Source organism: Aulostomus chinensis, chromosome 2, assembly GCF_037954235.1.
Source record: "Aulostomus chinensis isolate RoL2024-O1b breed Wild chromosome 2, RoL_Achi_v1.0, whole genome shotgun sequence".
In the NCBI taxonomy this organism is placed as follows: domain Eukaryota; kingdom Metazoa; phylum Chordata; class Actinopteri; order Syngnathiformes; family Aulostomidae; genus Aulostomus; species Aulostomus chinensis.
This window is the reverse complement of record NC_141321.1, coordinates 10,841,059-10,861,628: the sequence shown is the minus strand read 5'-3', so window position 1 is coordinate 10,861,628 and position 20,570 is coordinate 10,841,059. Positions and strand designations below refer to the sequence as shown.

General features: G+C 41.5%; 1 protein-coding gene across 1 annotated transcript; it reads right to left on the bottom strand.

Annotated features, from left to right (window-relative positions):
• Positions 1 to 522: 522 nt before the first annotated feature.
• On the bottom strand, positions 523 to 15,764 carry LOC147269057 (uncharacterized). The gene is made up of 4 exons (XM_086179200.1): positions 15,389 to 15,764; positions 10,153 to 10,938; positions 6,761 to 6,934; positions 523 to 2,502 (listed from the first exon to the last, which is right to left on the bottom strand). The coding sequence occupies exons 2-4, from the start codon at positions 10,916 to 10,918 to the stop codon at positions 2,381 to 2,383; spliced, it is 1,062 nt and encodes a 353-aa protein (XP_086035326.1). The 5' UTR covers positions 10,919 to 10,938; positions 15,389 to 15,764; the 3' UTR covers positions 523 to 2,380.
• Positions 15,765 to 20,570: the final 4,806 nt, after the last annotated feature.

The following is a 20,570-nucleotide window of genomic DNA, read 5'->3' as shown; positions in this document are numbered from 1 at the left end:
CAGACTTTCAGTCCAGCTGACAGAGAAAAGACTTAAACCCCTGACCGATAAGTGACACCGTGGCCTCCCTGAGCCCCAGGTACTTGTATTTTCTCTCATGTTCCAACAGTAGAGGGCAAACAAAGTAAAGTCCCTGTTCAACTGTTTACGATGAGAAGTTTGAGACATTGTGTGTCCTGTGTGAATGACCTCATAGCTACCAGGGATGTTTCTAATAAGCGGAGGGGCGAGGAGCTGCAGCCTCCAACTGGACTGCTAGATGGCACTAGACGCTACAACTTCAAGAACCTAAAAGACTATGCTTCTCTTTGCTGACCTTTTAACTCACGTCAGTGCATCCAAACTCCAAAAATGTACATAACAATAAATACCGTTCTCTCACTGAGCAGAGAAAGCTTGACTTATCGAATGATAAATCATATACCACTGCGACAGGGTCATTCGAGCCACGTTTGCCACATTCCTCCCTCTGCTCTCAACTTCAGCTGCCACAAGTGGAATGAAAATCGCAGGACTCCGGTATAAAGCATCATTTTTATTGTTTTACAGCCTCATCCCATAGAGTGACAATGGTTTTGGGTTGAATACTATTTTTAACTTTAACTCATTTCCAGCACGTTAGCTTGAAAAAAATTAATTAGAATTTAGCCAATAATACATTTGACAGTTGATAACAATCATTTAATTTCATTCAAATTCATTTGGCTCAGCTGGAAGTGTAAATTAACCTCTCTATACCCTCTAATGAAATATGTACATGTTTTTTATCAAGGACGTGGTGTCAGTTGATTGATTTCCTGCCAAACATCCTCATTCTAAATTGTTGCGCTTAATTAAAAGAGGCACAATCTCTCCACAAAGTTTATAGGCATGAATGAATGGAACTTTTGCTTATCCAAATATGTTCCCCACGCTAAATAAACTGTGTTTGTTCCCGTGTGCTAAATAAATTAAAGCTGTTTAAGCCAGCGTGATTGTAAAACCAGTGACTCTAATCAAAAGACCGAAATAGATAGCTTTCTAATCTTAGAAGATGGAGAGGAGGCATATTTATTATGGCATCATTTAATAAACAGAGGTAACCAAAGTCTCCCCCTTACCCATCTGCCTCGGCTCACGACTGCAGGATGCACGTGTTTACATGCAATTCCCAGTCAGACAGAGGACTTCTCGGACATGAGAACCAAGAAAAGAACAGATCCGACCACAACCTGGAAAAAAAAGACTCCCACATGAGTTTCTGTTGGCTGTTTGGACTGAGCTGTGGCACATTTCAATCATAATCAAGCCACATATTGATCAAGAGCAGGGCTTCACTAGGGGAGGGTTGAGGAGATGTATCATCCGTATCTATTTTCATCACGCTTCTTTTTTCTTCTTCTTGTAATACAGACAAGAATATTTAACTTGGGAATATTGTTGGGTTTCCTTTTTGAAAGGCTCAGAAAGATAGCAATCCCTTCGTCACCAATCACAGTGATTGCTGAAGGTCGCCAAGTAAACTCAGTAGATGAAGAAGAGTATAAAAAAGTTTTTACTGATACATACTTGAGATTTGTTCTAGGTGTGCAGCCGGTGTGAGACTATGTAACCCTCTGAGGTGCACACTGTCTCCAGGAGAAAATCAAATCTCTCTTTGGACACCTAGAGGTCAGAAGATTTAAGCAGTGTAATAAATGATATAGTTGTTGCTACTGAGTAATCCGAAGACCAAATATACACAACTCCCTTCCTGAATACCAAAACCTCCGTCTACAGCAGCCTCATGCCTCCTCCCCCGCGCTGGTGTCGAAATAAAACTCTTTGGTTTGACGGTTCAATTTTCAGAGGCTTGCTGTGACTGCGGAGTAGCTGAAATACTCCACGCCGGCATTTTATTGTTCGTATGAATAACGTTGTTGTTCATTATGGCTTCTGATTCTGTAGAAAAGGCCTCAGAGGTCTTGGCTTGTCTGTTTTTCACAGGCAGCTTCTTTTAGATGGGTACATTTGGTCCAAAAAATTGTTCATTTCTATCTTTTTTTTTTTTTTTTTTTTAATGCTGTTCACACACCAAAAAGTGTGAAATTAAACCAAACAGAACAGATTTAGTAATCATCCTTCATTAATTCCTCTTGGCAACACGCACTGGCTCATTTTGGCCGGTTCCAGTGGACTTCACTGCCCTCTCATTTTCACACAACATCCGCATTCTCACTCAAGTAGCATTTGTGGTGTTTTGCAGCAAATAAATTCCTTTGACATTTTTCTTCCCTAAAACATACATTTAAACAGTCTTATTTACAAAAGTCCACGACAGATGTACTCCATCAAATCCTAGTAAAGAGCTCTTTTCTTCCAAGGGAGTGCGCGACGTTTGGTCTTGGAGTTTGGTTTAGCTTTAGTTTTTGTTCTGTCCTGGAATGTTGCTCATTTGGATGTTGTCTTCTTGCAGTGCTGGGTTGAAAAAAGCAGGACCACCAAAGTTCAAGTCCATCGGCTCGTTGTGATCCAATCTGAGAACTGCAACATGAAAGGTGGAAGTTAACATTTGTAATGTTCCTGATCATAACCTGAAACACAGAAAAGGAGCCTGTGTGGTGCAGTGATGAGCGCTAAAACCCAGAGAAAAGTTGAACATTCGGTTCCCTTGTCTCAAATCAACAGGATTTTTGAATGTCTTAACAGTTAAATCCCAGAAAGAAGATGCGCGTTTCATATTTGCACAAGATATTTTGATTATATTTGCAAGAAAACACCATTGTATATAACTGATTAGTGAAGTTCAAGGTCTTTATGCGTCTTAAAAATCGTGGTTGCATGACTTAAAGAGACAACAGAGGTTGACGAGCATTTGAAATGTCGTCACGCCGAAGAAGCGTGACGCTACAGAAGCTGTGCAGACGCAGAAGTCACGCGGCTGCGGTTCAGTTCATTCATAGCCTCACGTTGGCATTTCATGTCTCACAATTGCATTTATGCTTCAAAAATCGTGAAAGCTTTGTTCATAAGCAAAGGTCAGACATGTAAGTCTCATAAACTTTTGTTCACCACCGAGCTTATTCACTAAAATAATATTTTCTGCAATAATACAAAATTCAAACACCCACGGGTGCGTTGGCTTCTAGGTTAGCCTAAAAAATATCTCTTCTCTTTGGCTCTCTATTTCTCTGCAGTTTGGGGTCCAAGTCTTTGAGGGATAAATACATTTGGAATGGCTCCAATATTGAGTGGGAACGCTTTAACCAGCAACCAAGAGGCGGCTGCATGGGGCTATTATCCACTTCAAAGTAATAACTGCTTTTTTTTTGTCACTGATGGGCTCCGTTTATTATTCAAAGTGTTCTTATTAATCATTTAGACCCAAAACCACATGAAAACATGGCTCAAGAGTAAACAGGAGAGGAAATCCTATGAATTTGTTTCTAATCCTTTGTATGGAAATTTCATCCTGACCCCCTGTAATTCCTCTCGTTGAAGCTTGGAACTGTAAGTGTACTTTGTTCCCATCGTCATATCACAAAGAGAAACAAATCGCTCAACACAAACAGCGTGGCTGAGATACTGTATGTCTTAACCGCTTATGCTGTGCTTAAGTGCGTGTGTGTGTGTGGAGGGGGGGGGGGGGTGCATTGTAGGGAACCATAGTGTAATATTGTGGTTGTTTCACAATACACCATCTGAGTCGGACATCCTCACAGAGCACCTACGGGTCCTCTTAAGAAGAGGTGGGTAAACTAAAGTTAAGTCTCCCGTGTACAGACGAGAACAACTGAAACCAAAGATTCTTCACTTTCATTTGCTCACACATAGGTGACCGACGCTTGGCGGACCTCCAGTTGGTCAGAAGATGGCGTAATGTCGCCATGGCTGACAAAAAAGTAATGTCTGCTTCCAGCTGAGAACTCAATCAAGGGCTTTGGAATTTGAAAAGCAATTCAAAATGAAGTTCACAAAAGGCGGTGGAACCCGTTCTTTGCCGGTGGGAAAGGCCTAATAGAGTCAGACAAGATGATCTCATGGAAGTACAGGAAAGGACCGCAACCTCTTCACATCACATTATGTGGCGGTAGCACGACATCTGTTAAAATTATTTGTCAGCGCCACGGAAATGATGACAATTACAACCCACAAAATCCCCGGTTCATCAACACAGCGCTCTGAGCTGCAGACAATACTGATTTGTGTTTCAGACAAACTTTAATTTATTGATACTGAATGACATCAGCTTGTTACAATGATGTATTTCATGATGTGTTATGGCAGTTATGGTCTGGTTCAAGCACAGACACCAAGTTAGGGTTAGAAAACATCGTTGGCAAGGGTTTGTGTCAGGGGACGCGGTGTTATAAACAGGACTTTCATATTTCTTGCTGCAAAGTGCTGTTTGCTGGTACCAGTGACCATCCCAACCTCAGTGCAAACCCCTTGGTAGAAGGTTAGACACCATTTAGACAATGTAATAGCACGTTGCAATAATTACAGAGCAGTTCTGTACCTGATATTACAGTATAATTCCTCTGGAACCAAATTGCAAAGCTCTGTCCGAGTGTGAAGCATCTTAACCCCCGCTCACGCATGACTGTCCTCACCTGCAACAGGTTCACACTTTTTCTCCCAAGTACTTTGAGGTAACTCAGGGAAAATATAGAGAATCACTCCACCTAACTGAAGTAAGAGTAAACAAGGCAGACTGAGGCTAAGTGGACACGCGGAGAAGTGACTTACATCTAACCACCGAGTAACAACTTCTGTAGGGTTGCCAAATGTGGAGAGTCTGCTGGGAAAGATTTGCTTCAGTTTTACAAAAAGAAAAATATCCCAACAGATTCTTTGACAGGCTGACATTTAGATAAGTTCAATCAAACAGAGTTGATCTTTCAAGGGATAACATGGGTAAGGAATGAAGGGGCTAAAAGGGACAAATAGCTCTTCCCCCTCTCCCTTTGTACTTTCCTGTTTTTCATATCCAAAGCAGGGTTCTAAGGATTGACCTTGTTGGATGATGTACACATTTAAAAGCCTTTCTCAGATGCATTTACAGTGATTGATGCACTTGTTTAACTTGCTTGACTTGAATGAGTATCAAAGGTTATCATTTGAGAATGAATGAAGCATAGCAACTCACGGCTGCTTATCTTCTTTGGAATCAAAAGTCTTTAAAATGCATATCGTTCACATTCTGTATCATAAAAAAGTACAAATAGCGATTAGCATTAGCGAGCTGGAAACCCTCTTCAAGCAGTACAAGGGTCGGTGCGCGGGTTTACATGTTTGATTGTAATGTCAGCAGAGGATGAGAGTAGATTAATGACACAAGTTTGTTGGGAAAAATAACAGTTTAATTTTGACAGTGTCAGAATGTTGTTGCGTGCCTCTGGGTTTATGGCAAGAATGAGACAAATTGTTGTGGTGCATGATCCTATTTGGCATGGTGAGGTTGTGTTACTGCAGCACATCATTTGCTCAAGGTCAAGATTTGGGTTTAGAATCAGAATCAGGTTCATGCTCAGGTTAGATGCTCAGTTTTGTGATTGTCCTCACAAAGTTAGGAGTGAGAGTTTGAACTGAAACTCTTCTGAGCATCTCTATGAAGCTACAACCAGCAACCTGTTAGCTTAGCGTAGCCTCGTGACGAGAAACAGCTAATAGGCTCTCTCCAGTGGGAAAATCTCCACGTGAAGCACTTTCAGGAACAGGTCCCATACGTCATGTTTAGGCCTGCATGTTCTGGGGATTTCAGAATTTTACTAACTACCAGGTCCAGTCAGCAGAGGAGGACCACACAAGTTATCCTGGATAATATCAAGCGAAGGTGATCAGTCTTGGAGGGTGACAAAAAAAAGCACTGTGTCATATTCCAGGAAACCATTTGGATTATAAAATGAAAATAACACACTGAAGTTAGGGGAGACGAAGTGACTTAGAACGACACAGTGATAACACTGTCAACGCCCGACAATATTTGTTATTCGCATGAGACCGGGCAAATCCTACCAGTGGCTATGAACTCATATTTGACTTCTGTTGTGATTTTTGAGTGACGCTAGTTTCCAGCTGTTTCCAGTTTTAATGCTAAGCATGTCAGGAATCAGCCCTGATTTCTGATCGCTCTCTGACGTTGCCAAGATCATTCGTCCTTGTCATTCAGAACCGGTCACCACCACCACCACCCCTCCACACCTGTAGCCTGCTAAGAGTCTGCCACGCCCACCTTTCCCTGTAGCTTCCACACCTGGAGCCTCGGTATTCATAGTGAGTAGCTCAACTCTTTATATCGAGCCATTTGAAACTGCTTGTCTGCCACTTGTGCTCGCGTGGTTCTGACCCTGCCTGTTCACTCACTTGGATTTTGCTATACGATAATGGTATTTCTGGTTGGTCTGATATGGATTTTTTTTTCCCATTATTTTGGAACGGACTATTTTTGTCTTGCCTGAACCTCCAGTAAAGAATTATGAGTATTTCCCTGCCTCCTTCCTCTTATCCTGCACCTGAGTCCTTCCTGACACCAGACAAAGCATCTCTGCTCATGATACATTGTTTCCATTTATGTCAGCTGAATTAGTGAATGAGAAACATTGTGTAACTAGCATCAGATTTAGCACAGTGTTACTTTATTTTGACTTTTTAAGTTGATAAGCGCCCACAAACCAGACTTGCCACCAGTGGAGCTTATTAGCCGCAACTTAGCAGCCCCCATTACATCTTGATCAAATGAGAGCAGAATTTTATCTGTGATTAGAAAAAAACCTCAATGAGCTTTTAAGATCCAACGTACCTGGGCCTGGAGGGAAGTCCTCCACCAGTTTCCTGTGTGAGAAATTCTTCTGGTTGTTCCTCTTCAGGATAATGTAGGCCACCAGTCCCACAAGGGCCACCGCCACCGCCGTTCCCAGCACAGCCCCCCACGCTGTCTGCCTCTTACGCTGCTGAGTATCCGAATCTGCCAAACCTTCATTAATGAGGGAATGGAACGTAGGAGAGAGAATAATGAAGAATTTGTCAACAACAAAATATCAATTCATCTTTGAGGGTTAATTGCCCAGTAATTATGGCTGAAATGCGCTTTTGAAATTGTGTTTCCAGTAGCAGCAATCTGCATAGATACGCAACCCAATTAGTCAGCTGTGCAGATTTATCTAATTTATGCTGTGATAATTAATGCAATTAACATGCCAAAATCATGATAATTTCTTGAATGCATTTGAATATTTTAAGGCAGCAGGCAGCACTCTTCATCTGAAGATGGTGACTGAATTTGTCCTCCCATATTATTATGATACAGCTTACTAATATGAGATTAAACGAACCCATATATGATATAATTATTGCCCACAGACATTATTACATGAGCTCTCACATAATGACAGCAGTGAATATGAGGAGAGAATGGATGCCAAGTCATGACTCATATTAAAGTGCATCCATTAGTGAAGTTACAAGAGACGATCTGACAGGGGCATTTACTCAAGCAGGACTTGTTCTAACTTTTTCGAAATTAAAAAACCGCGCTAATATGCTTTGCTGTGAAAATGCATAAAGTTCATTTTTCACAATGTCTGACTGTTGGAAGCTATTTTGTTTGTATTTGGAGAATAAAAACTCTTTGAGGGTTTCAGAATTGCCTTGAATAGAAATATTACATCTGCATTTATCCAGAATGGCACACAAATAAATCAATGGCGAGGATCAATTTACCCTGAAGCTGCGGCCAAAACGGCCCATCAATGCAACACTTTTTGATGTGTATTTTCATTCTTGTCCTTTTCTAAAGCTGTATAAGTGGTTTTATACTTTGCTTGATAATGAATACAATTTTTTAAAAAGCCTTCAAACTTTTGTTGCAGTATCGCTTTGCTGATGCATGAGAGGTTCAAATGTGACCCCTCTGTCCCCTGTGATAATAAATAAAAGAAATAAATGAAGTAATGTTATATTTTCTCATTAACGTTTAACACGGACTCATTTAACATTTCAGTGCATAAACAGAAAAACTGCCCATGCCCTCGTCTCAATTCCTGCGGGTGTAAAGCCCTGTGAGCTGGTTGGTATGGATCTACTGTAGGCCGATACGCCACGCTGGTCCACACTGAAGTATCTTACCAGCTGTTGGATGGACGGTATTCAAATTTGGTCCAAACACTCACCATTAATCTTACGCAATAACTTGAAACTTCTTGCCATCAGTAGGCCAAAGGTTTCACTGATCCAGTGAAAGCCGTTGACACAAAATATTCCACAGTCATTCACGTTCTCCTGAGAGTAAAAAAACAAGCCTTGCTGACGTTGGAGACTTCTTCCTCTTGTGCAATCATGGAACCGCTTTTTCAGTTCGTCTGGTACTTGTCTTATAATGCATGCAAACTGCTGTAATTTCTTTTTAGTGCTGATTAACAAGTGTTAAGCTAGAGAGCGAAATCAATGTCTTTGTATTGCATGAAGGTGCCCCTTAAGTCTGCCCGCTAGCAAACAACATTAAAATGGCCAACGAGGCAAAGAAACAAGAACTGGGATTGAAAAACTGATATTTTAAGGAGACAAAAGAGGTGGATACAGACATTTTCTACATTAAATGTTCCCGGTTCTGTAGGAGTGTGGCAGACAGTATATGGACCTCTGCAACAAGCATTTTCACCTATAAGTCAAACTATTCAGAAGCTTGATAACATTCCTGTCTGCTCCTACTGATGGAAGAGCTCGCGCTTGGAGCGTATTGTATAGCAAATTGCCACTAATGACCACAATAATCCAGTGGCACAGTCAAATCTGATATTTCAGCTTGATAAAGGTACTTTGATCACGCTGCATGTAGTGTTTCAGCCCTTGGTTGCATATTGTTGCGCCGGTTTGTTAGCATATAGCCCAGTGTAATAGCCTCACACAGCCACTTGGTCATGAAAAACTGCAATATTTTATATTGCTGTCATCCTTAATTACTCACACATTGTCCTTATCTTTGATTATTCCAGTTTCTTAAGTTGCGGTAATTATTTGCATTGGTCATTGCTGGGATATGCTGATATAATTCATTTGATTGCTTACACAACTTAATTTGTTATTTCTTACGTATTGTATAACATCTCAGTTGCTCAGTCTGGTATCCTTTAGGTAGAGACCTTTGGTTCCTACCTGTGATTGTTTTGGCATGGACCAGATGGGGTGTAACACTAGGTGGAACTTATGATGTTGTGGTGGAAAATAAAGGAGGGATCTCGATGAGAAAAGCTGTTGGTGGTTACCGCGCTGCCGTATTGGTATCAATTTACAGAACATAAACAACTGCAGCCCAACAGAAATCCACAGCTCCGAGCAGGACAACGTTACCTTCCACAACACTGGTTTACACTGCTGCAGTCTAGGGTTAATCTTCCTGCTTTCATTTGACTGCTTTACAGCTTTCAGCTGTCTGTATCTTTTTTCGTTTTTATCAGTTTGTTTTCCCACTATTTATTTCCATCACCTGTTCATTTCCTGCTGTCATTTCTCTCCGTCAACATCCAGGATTTGTGTTTTATTCTGTATTTCTAGTTTTCCATCTCAGCAAGGTTGCAGTAAACAGATCTGCACTATAACAAGCAGCCTTTTCCAGCCATTTCACTTTGACTTTGCACTGGACAACAAAGACTAGTCTCACGCCCCCGTGCGGAGGCAGCACATATCTTTGACCTCAGTCCCTGGCCGTCTCTCAAGTTGTTTTTTTTCCAACCAAAAAGGGTTTCATTGTCCTGCTAAGAAGGTGGCTGTAACAGGCCCCTTCATTCAGAGTAGCCACATGGATCGCACCTGAAACCCTAACCCAAACCCTCTCCCATTGACAGAAGGAGTATTTGTCCCCTGCCTGTGGGAGAATAGATGAAGGCAAAAGTGGGACAGGTGTGTGTGTGTGTGTGTGTGTGTGTGGGGAGGGGGGGGGGGGTGATCTATATGCTCTTGAGTAATGAGTCTAATGTTACTTTAAAACTAAGTCTCTTAAAAATGATCTGCCGAAGGATTAAGTGACTGTAATGTTGCCTTATTGCCACCATCAATCAAATTTCTACAAAAGTCAGCCTGAAGGGCTTTAAAGTTTTTCCTGCTTTCCATCTAGAAAGTGATGCCATGCTCATTGGAACACACAACAAAGCCCTTTTCTGGACACAGATACTCTGACACCTGAACCTGCAGCAGTACCTCTCTCTGCGTTGTTCCCTGTGGATGAAGCTTTGCCTGTCTGGTTGGTCTCAGATGTGTTGGGCGCAGCGACAGTCTCAGGGAGGGTGTCTATGCTTTCAGGCGTGGTGGGTTCTTTGTTTATCTCTGGCGCTACTGTGAACACCAGCGTTCCGTTGGTGGATTCTGTGTTGCTGGTCGAACCCGTATCTTCATCTGGAGTTTTAGGGATTTCTTTGGTGTCGTTGCTCTCTGGAGCCAAGTTTGACGGGAAATCAGTGTGGTTGGAAGCGTGTGGAAAGCTGGAGGAGTTTTTAGAAGCCATTGTTGAGTTTTCATCAATCTCGGTTGAGTTCTTTACTCCCCCCTCCTCCTCCTCCTCTGTCTTGTTGATTTCAATCTGGCTGGAGTTTGTGGAATCACCAGCTTCCTGATCCACTGTAGCGTTTGGGAACGTGGGAGACTCATTGACAGCCAGATCGTCAGGTGTTTTCTCGTCACCCTTCTCTTGACTGGTCGTGTTATCGTACTCATTGAATATGCTCATGGAGCCTGATGCGACCCCACTGATGTAATCGTTGCTCGACTCCATACCATTCACATCAGTTCCATTATCAAAGAACTCAGCTACATCATTTTGACCTCCAGCTGAATTCTTGACTAGTTCACGTAGCCAACTTGGATCCGGAGTGGGCTTCGGGGAGTCGTTTGCATCCTGCAGTGATGCCAGGTGAAAGAACTGAACAAGCAGGAGGAGGCCTGTTGAGATTTTCAAATAAAGTTCCATTTCTCCACTTTGCTTTCACTCTGCAACACAAAAGAGACACTTTTTATTCCTGAAAATAAATACAAAACATTGCTGCTTTCAATTCACTAGAAGGTGAGCTGGGTCAGATTCACAGTTGAACAATAGGAGGGTGCACTGCGTGTGTATCAGTTTTCAGATGATACACATGCAGCTTTTACAAGTTTTTCCCCAAAGAGAGCTGAAGATGACACAGAGGGAAGTAAAGACGTCGCAGCAAAACAAGAGCTGGAACTGATACATTACACTGACAATCCAGCCCAAATCACAAGTTCAAGAGTGAACAAGTAAGCGCAGCAAGAGTGTTTTCTTGTGTTCTGTTCCGAAGAACTAAAAATTAATAAGAAGTCCCTCAGATACCAGAATAATGTCCCATTTAAGAGAGACATTTCAATTGCAATTACAGCTATCGAAGACAAGGTAACACAATGGAAGCTTTGAATTATTTTTAGTATTATCTTTATTTAGTATATTTTCAATTATTTCAGTATTTAGTCCATCCATCCATCCATTTTCTACCCCTTATCCAGTTAAGGGTCGCGAAGGGGGGCTGGAGCCTATCCCAGCTGCCTTCAGGCGAGAGGCAAGGTTCACCCTGGACAGGTCTCCAGTATTTACTGCATTATTATTGTCACATCCCCAGCACTACATTATAACAACAATACACTGCAGCTGTTCACATCACCTGATATTTGCACCATGAAAACGGCAATTGATAACCTGGATAACAATGTGGGTCAAACAAATTAAATGTCAATAGTATTTCGCAATTAAACAGAGCTATGTAGTCAAAGCAAGTGCCTCACGGAAACAGCTCTCCTCATATAATTATGGTTACCAGTCCTTACATTAAAGTCCTATTAAAATGTAAGGTAGGTGTGTGTATAAATGCATCCTGAATTTAAATGAAAACTAAAAGCGTTATTGTTATTTTCTGGTCTCTCTCTCAAGAGGAAGCCCATCAGCCATCAAACTGTCTTTGACCTCACACAAAGACTCCATGTGCATCTAGTCATCTCTGTTTGTTCCATTTTCCAGAAGCTGAAAATCCCCTGCTTTAACAGAGCAGGTCAGCTGCACTGACACGAGTCTCAGGGAAAATCCTTGAACGCCTAATCCCATCCCACCTCCAGTCTTTTCACAAAATGTGTACTTGATGGTACGCTGAGCACAGGCCACAACATCTTGAACATGATATGACATCTCTGGCTGCTACATCAACAGTTCGATGGTGAATTTCTGAGATGTTACACAGCAAGTTACCCCAGTTTAACACTTTTTGACAGTGTGACTTTACATGGACGCCCTGTGAGCGGTGCGTCCTCTCCTCAGCTTCACTCCTATACACAGATGATGACAGGGAACCCTCGCCGGGCCCGACTTTGTTGATCGGTTGCTTTGAACTGATTTGTGTTATGATCAGTGCTTGTACAGTCTATGCACAGCAGTCTAGAGTGTGTAGTGTTGTGGCCTGCAGAGATTTGGAGAAAAAAAAAAAACTGTACTCTGAATGCTCTTTCAAAAAGTTGATATCCATAGTCTTACATACCTTTCAAATTCTTCTTTTGCACTTATAAAAGATAAAATTGTTCAAACATGGAATTCTATTTCCTGGCGTTAATCTGTGCAGCCACGTTTGCGCTCACGTACCCTGAGGGCGTCTAAAGAAGCCCCGCATTTTGTTACATTCTTGACAGTTGATCCAGTTAGTTTTGGTTTCAGGTGGCAGTTTTGCAAGAGCGCTGGATAATTTTGCATGACATTTACATCCTGTCATCATCATCATCATCATCATCATCATCATCATCATCATCACCATCATCATCATCATCATCATCCCCTACGTCTCTGACACCGACTGTTTTGGTGACAGGCAGGTGTTTTGTGGGAACTGTAATATTATACCTCTGGTCAGCTGTTTCTCAGTAAATTGTCCATAATTTGACTATAAATTACACTGATTTTTCGCATTTAATTTCACTAATTTCAAATGTTAATGTACTGTCAGGACAATTACATGGTTCTCAGGTTTACAAAGGGTGATGACATTAATACGGTGACCATTTATTATTATCAGGATTAAAAATAATTTAAATAATTCAATTTTACATAAGTCTTCCACTACTTACGCATTGACATGTGTATGTGTGTATGCATGTATGTATGTTTGTTTGTTTCCTGGTCTGTTTAAAGCTGCAGGTCACAGCAGAGGCTCCACCACTGCTATGTGTCCTTCTTGGGCGTCAGCGTCCCACTAACGTGCCTCTTAGACAAGCTGAGAGCTTCACCTCTGACCCTGGTGGAGAGATTTCCCTCTTTACTGGTCTTGTCAGAGTCCGAACCAGAAACCACCTCAGCGGCTCCGTCAGCCACGACTTTGCAGTCTCGCATCAACACACAAACACAGAAATGCACACAGTGCAAACACTCTCCCACGCTGCTCGTATAGACGCTAGTTACCTGACATTCAGGCTCTAAATTGCTGTTATGTCCCCGCTCTGAAGTTCAGAGTTGCACTTTATTAAGGCGACTTCAGAGCTGAGAAATGCCTCATTGATTAACCATTGATGTTTTTCTTCTGGTTAATGGTACAACACCAAACTACCTGCAGGCATTTATACTTTGGGGGAGCTCGATGGAGAAGGTGTCCTTAAATAGTTTGAAAACCTTGCCTTACTTTAGTTTAAGCCAAGGACACATGACTTTACAGTATCATTCTGCACTGAAAAACAACTGTGGTTACACCACCAGCTCGTGTCTTAAAACACTGTGAGGAAGGGTACGCCTGGGATTAGGACACCCCACTTTGAAGAAGAGCGATGAAATAATTGGAACTAGCAAACAAATCTCCAGAGATATCAGAGGAAGGTTAATACAATTCAGCTTTTCTCCGTGGTTTTCTCACGTCCAGAGGAGGTTATTCAGACAAGGAAAGAGGAGGGAAGGCACCACTGCATCAGGGAGGTCGGCCACTTTCTCACATTTTGGACTCGAGGAGGTTAGCAGTTGTCCAATTGTTTCAAATTGTATAATCCAGGATGGAATACAATACAGACTGTGATAATGACAATGATGGAAAAGTGGAAATATTTACTGTAGAGGGCCGGTTATTTTAGATTTGGAGCTTCTTTTATTGCCTTTAAAATGTAGGAAAATCTAAAGAGGAACAGGGAAGGTTTCTGCAGTTGTAAAGGGCCCTGAACACACCTCTCCAAGTGATAGGTGGAGTGATGTAATTGAGCTCAGAAAATTATAGAATACATAACCAATGTATTCCATAATTTTCCCATCATGTCGTTAGGTATCATTTTCGTCGTCTACAGCTTCTTCAGGAGGCTGGGCGTGTCAAAGGCACAGCTGAGGGATACGTTTATTAATTATTCTTCATTTTATAATATATGTTATGATTAATTATTCATTTTTGAATTATCTTTTATCATTACAAGATTTTTTTTTCATTTGTCTGCTGTTGCTGAAAGATTAAGGTTACGTTTTCAATTATATACTTTTTATCGCCGAAAATCTGACATTTACAAAAGTAAAATGAAAAAAAAAAGTCTCTGCTTCTGCTGGACCTGCAGTGTTGGCAGCTTCATGATCATATTTTTACTTCGTTACGTCCCTTTTTTTAAGGATGAATAACAACTTAGCTCATGAGCTGTTTGGCTTGAAAATACCTGAATACATTGAATCAACCAGTATTACAGCAATCTTTGAGTACTTGTATTTCCACCTCATGCTACTGGCATTCAGGTAAGTGAGCCATCTCATTTCAGGGTTTATTCCTAATACAACCTTCATATATTTGCATGTGATGATGTCAATAATGAGCCAGTTATGTCATCATGTAAAACCGAGGCGGACCGTCATGTCTGAGTGGTGCGTTCGGCTCAGTTTTGTTTATATATATATATATATATATATAACATTTTAACGTAAAAACGTACACTCCAGACGTCTTTTTGCCATGAGTGCTGTATATTTTTATTTAAAACAATACTGGATTTACCTGTATTTGAGTGCTGTATCATTTCTATTTTACTGAAATTAATGATCTATGTCCCAGGGTGCTGCAGGGTTCACATCTTATATAAGGCTCTGTAGTATGTGTGTTACCTCGTCTTGTGACGCTTCAGCAACCAGCAACTCTTTCTACTTTCACGCTTCCTCTGTTTTCACTGTTTCAGAAGTGAGAACTCTTCTAGAATCCAGCCAGCAACGGCAAGCTGTGCACATTTTACCCTCATTTAATAGATGTCAGATATAAACCTGATCGTAAAGTAGAATGTCTCTCTAAAACGAAGAGATTGTGATTTGTTTTTTCCCTTTTTTTTCACTTAAAATATAACAGTGACTCAAATGTGTTTAGAGAGAAGTTCATCCATCTACTTTACAGCTTCGCACAGTTCCTGGGAAAAATGAGCCATAAATCCTGTCTGGGTAAATCCTTACCTTATTCTGGGGCTGTATCAGATGAGAACAGGTGCACAGGCCACAAAATCTCTTCACTGAGCTGCCAATATGAGAGAGTGAATCAGCATTGGGCCTGGAGAGAGAGAGAGAGAGGGAGAGAGGGAGAGGGAGGAGGACCCGACAGAGCAGCATTCAGGCAACAACCTGCTCAACCTGCTTCTACCCCTGCCAGCAACAACACACCCTGAACAACGTCTCGTCGCACGCTGTGAAAAGGCCACACAGGACGGAGACGGACAGGAATTAGTGGGCGGGAGGAGAGCAGGAGTGTTGAGGGAGGATTTGTAATCAGCTCATTTCACGCCCCCATCTAAACAACTCGATTGTATCAATATTTGCTGTCGCCAGGTTACGTAGGTTGTCGCTACGGGTCCTCTGAGCCTTTTTGTTGATTTTTTTTGTTGTTGTTTTGTTTTTTTGTTTTTTTCCCCCTCACAGACACGCTACAAACGGCTGCTGTCGTCATAGCAACAAAAAGAAGGCTGACGAGCTCAGGTTTCATCCACGCCTTTGTCTCAGGTCTATATCAGGCTACCGAGTGACGTGCGACTTGAGAAAGGAGGCGGGATTGTTGTTGCCTCAGCCCTCTCGTTACCCAGTCGTGTCATGCCTCAGGTGATTTGGGCGGACGAGTGAGGCGGATAAATGAAGTTCTACTCAAAGATGTGTACTTTGGTGAGTTAGGAAGGAATATACTTGTTTCCTATAAAGATTACATCTCTGTCAGCTTGAGAAGACGCCAAAGTCTCCAAATAGAGACCCCTGAGTATACCAAAAATAGAAATTGACACAAATACATCCCCACCCAGGGTGGAGCCGCCTCCATCAAATGTGTCAGGTCAGTTGTTTGTTTTTTTTCACGTAACCCAATTATATGAATAAACTAAAAGAATAAACTTCCTCATTTTACTTAGCTCTTTTTTTCAAATTTCAGAGGCTTATAAATGGATTCTGTAAAAGTTAAATAACAGTCTGCCGCAGAGATGACACATCTTTACAGGCCAACCCAGAAGTTAGCATCTCCATGGGCTCCCTCCACCAAAAGTCAGTGTAATTTTGGATTCTTGCAAAGAAGAAATTCTGAAAAAAGAAGTTTTATTAATAGGGAACAACACCATGACACTAAACTTCCCACTTCTTCTTTCAGCGTGATTATGTTTAACGACAATCTGGAGCTACTTTTGTTAGCAACCGCCATTTTTCACAAATATTATGTTTCATGCGTTAAAACAAAACTTAAAAATACCTCAAACTTTTGTGAACCATTGACCTTATTTCACACATCTAAACAAACGCTTTTGCTCTAAATTTTAGGACGTATTCTTATAGGAATAACTCATATATCGTCACACTGTTGTGAAATCAGGACTCGGTCAGAAGTCTGAGTTTGGGCTTAACTTCTCCTTCGGGAAATACTTTTGAGTACTGATTTAATTATTTTTGCCATCCTGCACAGTAAAAGAACTGGCAGAGAGGTTGAGGAAGCTGCTTGTCTGAGTTCAAGTACAAACAAAGGAGGAAATGACAGTAAAATTTCATGTCGGATTTGATAAGCAGCCGTTATTTACAGTTTAGTGGACTGCTGCTTTATTAGCCCACTAGCCAGGAGGTTTTCTCAGCTGATCTTTAAACCCTGCTCACGCTGCTTCCCGTCCCCGCCGCGCCTGCCTGCAACTCTCCAGTAAATGAAGCCAGGTGGATTTTGCTCCAGCTGCAATCTTAAGCTACGCTAGCGGCACATCTATGTGTAAAGCTCATATTGCTGCATAGAGCCACTCGCAGTGATTAACAAAAAAAAAAAAAACACAAGTGTACATTCAATGGCTTAGACACTTTAAGGCTGGGAGCTAATATCAGCATGCTAATATAATCCTAAAGACAAGGCCAACATCAGCAGTGTCTCCATTAATGACAAGTCAGGTTTGCAAGTCACACGCATGCCAGAGCCCTGGAGCCGGACTACAGCCGTCCCCTCTTTGACATGAACAACACAAAATACAAACTTGAGTTCTGAACAGCAAGTAACAGCTGCATGATGGGAATGTAAACATTTTTCAGGCATGTGGTTGTACACAAAAGAAGTGAACCAATTAGATCTGTGACAGTCGAGTGATTTATTACACTTGTGAGCAGCGTGAATGTGTGCAGCAATCATGTGAGCAGTGACGCTTTACAGCACAGAATGTCCCAACATTTCAAGAGGCTGTTTTCAGCAAATAATGATAAAATAAAGTTGAAACTTCAAAAACAATCTCAGCCATCGCTGATGGCGTCACGTTGTTGAACCAGGGATTTCATGTCTCCATCTCGAGTTTGAAAGTCATGCTGAATGAACAACTCACAGCCAATTATTAGATTACATTTTATGAGTATAACATGCAGGTGGGTGAAACATTTTGAGTGGATCCTACAGATTTTGTTAGGATATTCTCTGTTGTCTGGGAGTCCTGATTGTTGATAAATTCCCCCGAGCCTGATGCACTTATTGTACCAATGTTGGTGCAAAGGAAATGCCTTTATCCTCAAATTAGTTAAGTTTAAAAAAAAAAAAAAAAAAGTTTAAACTAAAGATATGGGCATGTTGTACTTGTCTGTTCAGTGAGTCTTTGCTAAATATTGCAGAGCCTTCGCAGAAGCAGAAGCAGCCACAGTGAGATCTTAGATGCTGCAGACAACAGGCTCTTACTGCACGGTGTGAAGCAGCACACCTCCAACGTGCCATGAATGCAAACAACTCTTGGTAAACTACCCGGCTGGTGGATAGACGGCTGTTTCAGTGTGGCTCCACTGCTCATGGTGCAGCTAGGAAAAGCCCCATTACTGTCCACAGAGCTGCTAGCACGCAGCTTGTTACCGGCAGCTCACGTCGCTCAGCGGCGTTTGAAGCTAATGGCACCGTGCAGCTTCATCAGGGACGTGGGAGAGACAGGTGCTAACGGGATAAACAGGCTGCCAACAAAGTCATGAAACTACTTTGAAACCTGGAGATACATTATGGAACGCTTTCCAACAGCTGTGTGTCACATTTATAAAGACTGATTTAAATTCATTGACTGTCAGATTTCAGCATGAAAACCGGTTTTGTATTCATACTGTAACTGGCAGTAACCCCGTACATTATGATCCTGGAAATAAATCAGTGAGATAATGATGAGGATTCACATTAACATGCAGAACGTTCCACTGTTCTCTCTGTAATCTCCTGTAACTGGATCCAAACAGTCAAACACAATAAATCAATTTCCTTTTGAAGTCTTTTTTTTTTCTTTTTCTGTGACCTCAGTGGAAAATATATCAATGAACAGTGAAAAGACCACGACAGAGCTCAGGGAGGATGTGGACATCTTTGACTAGATAACATCAAAGTGCAATGACGCTAATGAAAACGCTAGTTCGGGTTTATTTCACCATCCTTCAAAAGGTTGGAGGGTTGAAATCATGTTCATCATGACGTGTAGAAGGGTCATAATTTCATGTGTACACAATCACACAAAATCAGTGGAGCTCAGGCTAACACCTGGCAACCAAGAATAACAACTACCGCCTCCATTTCTTGTTCTGTGGTGCCAATTACACAGCAAATTCCCCTGTTTGTTTTTAACCCTGTATTCAGTTCTCCTGTGGGAGAGCTCGGCAGCACCCCCGTGCTTTGTTAGAGCTGCTGTAGCTGATGCCACGCAATCCTAGCCTGCAACTGTTCAAATTAAAACACCGACATACTGGCAGGGATGTGCGCTGCCGGACTACTGGTCCTGTAGCAGTGAACTCGTCCCTGCTGCAGTGCTAAAAACTGAACATGGTGGATCGCTGCTGCGCAGCTAGTCGCCAGAACAGGACCTGATCATTTTATCAGATTGCGAAAGATCCTGAAAGACAAAAGAACTGGATAACTGGATTACTTCCCAATAACATGCTAAAAGCAAGCCCAGGAAAACAGAACGCTGGGAACCCACCAGGACGGTTCAACTGCTAACATGCTAACATAATTTAGCTGATCTTACTTTTTTAGCCAGCAGACCCCAAAGGGAACACCGATCATCAAGCCAGATGTTATTGTCCATTTGGAGTTCTCCAAGCTTTTGTTGGCATTTAGAGAGGGAAGCTGATCACTTCCAGTTGTCGATGCATAGATGCTGCAGGTCTGGAATATTGTCCGCTCCTATGTTTCAGTACTCTTAAATCACCCAGGGGTACCATTAGGGTCAGTGCATTTTAATTGTTTGATTTACAAAATATTGTTATATTTTACAATATATTGTTATGGTTTACAATATATTGTTCAATATCAATGGATTTAAAGTGATCTATGACGGCCCTGAGGTGACACTCTTGCCATTTTTGTAGCACAGGTTTTTCCAGCAAACGGCAGCGTAAACTAAACAAGTCTTGTGACTCCCAGAGCTGCCAACTAGTCTCACCTGGAAATCACAGGACGCGCGTGCACGTGTGTGTGTGTGTGTGTGTGTGTGTGTGTGTGTGTGTGTGTGTGTGTGTCGGGGGAGGCTGTGAGCTGGTATGACTGCATCACCTTCTAATGCTTGACTTTTTATTTGTAAATCAACTTAATATACTTAACGTAATATAATATGAGGTAAATATGTATTTATACCTGAGACACTCAAAGAAAATGTAAATGATCAAATCAAATATAAATGAATTATGAATTCATATATTTAATAATAGGCAGGTGTAATATTTCTGACTCACCCAGCTCCTAAACTTGTATATTATGTCAGCTTCTGTGCTCAGATGGCATTTACACAAATACTGATTTCAAAAAGATGAAACAGACAGTGTAAAACTAAATTAATGTATTTTCGGATTTTTACCAAATTTTTTTTAAAAAATACCATTTTTACCACAAACCCTTTAATTAAATCACAAAGAACCTGTAAGATAGTAAATGTTTTCTCTCTTAGTTAAGTTCACTCATGTTTTTTGGATGGATTAAAATAACGCCACCCATCTCCTGCTGTGTTCAACAAGCCGCTGTCATGGCCGCCAGTAACTTCAGCAAGGTGATGGTTCGTGTGCTTGCCAGGGAGTCCTGGGAAAAAATTCTCTTGTGATTTAATTAATGTGCTTAACCCATTCAGTCCTTCTAGTCTCCCTTCATGTAGCTTGACTTAAAAAAAAAAAAAAAAAAAAAAAAAAAGGCTGA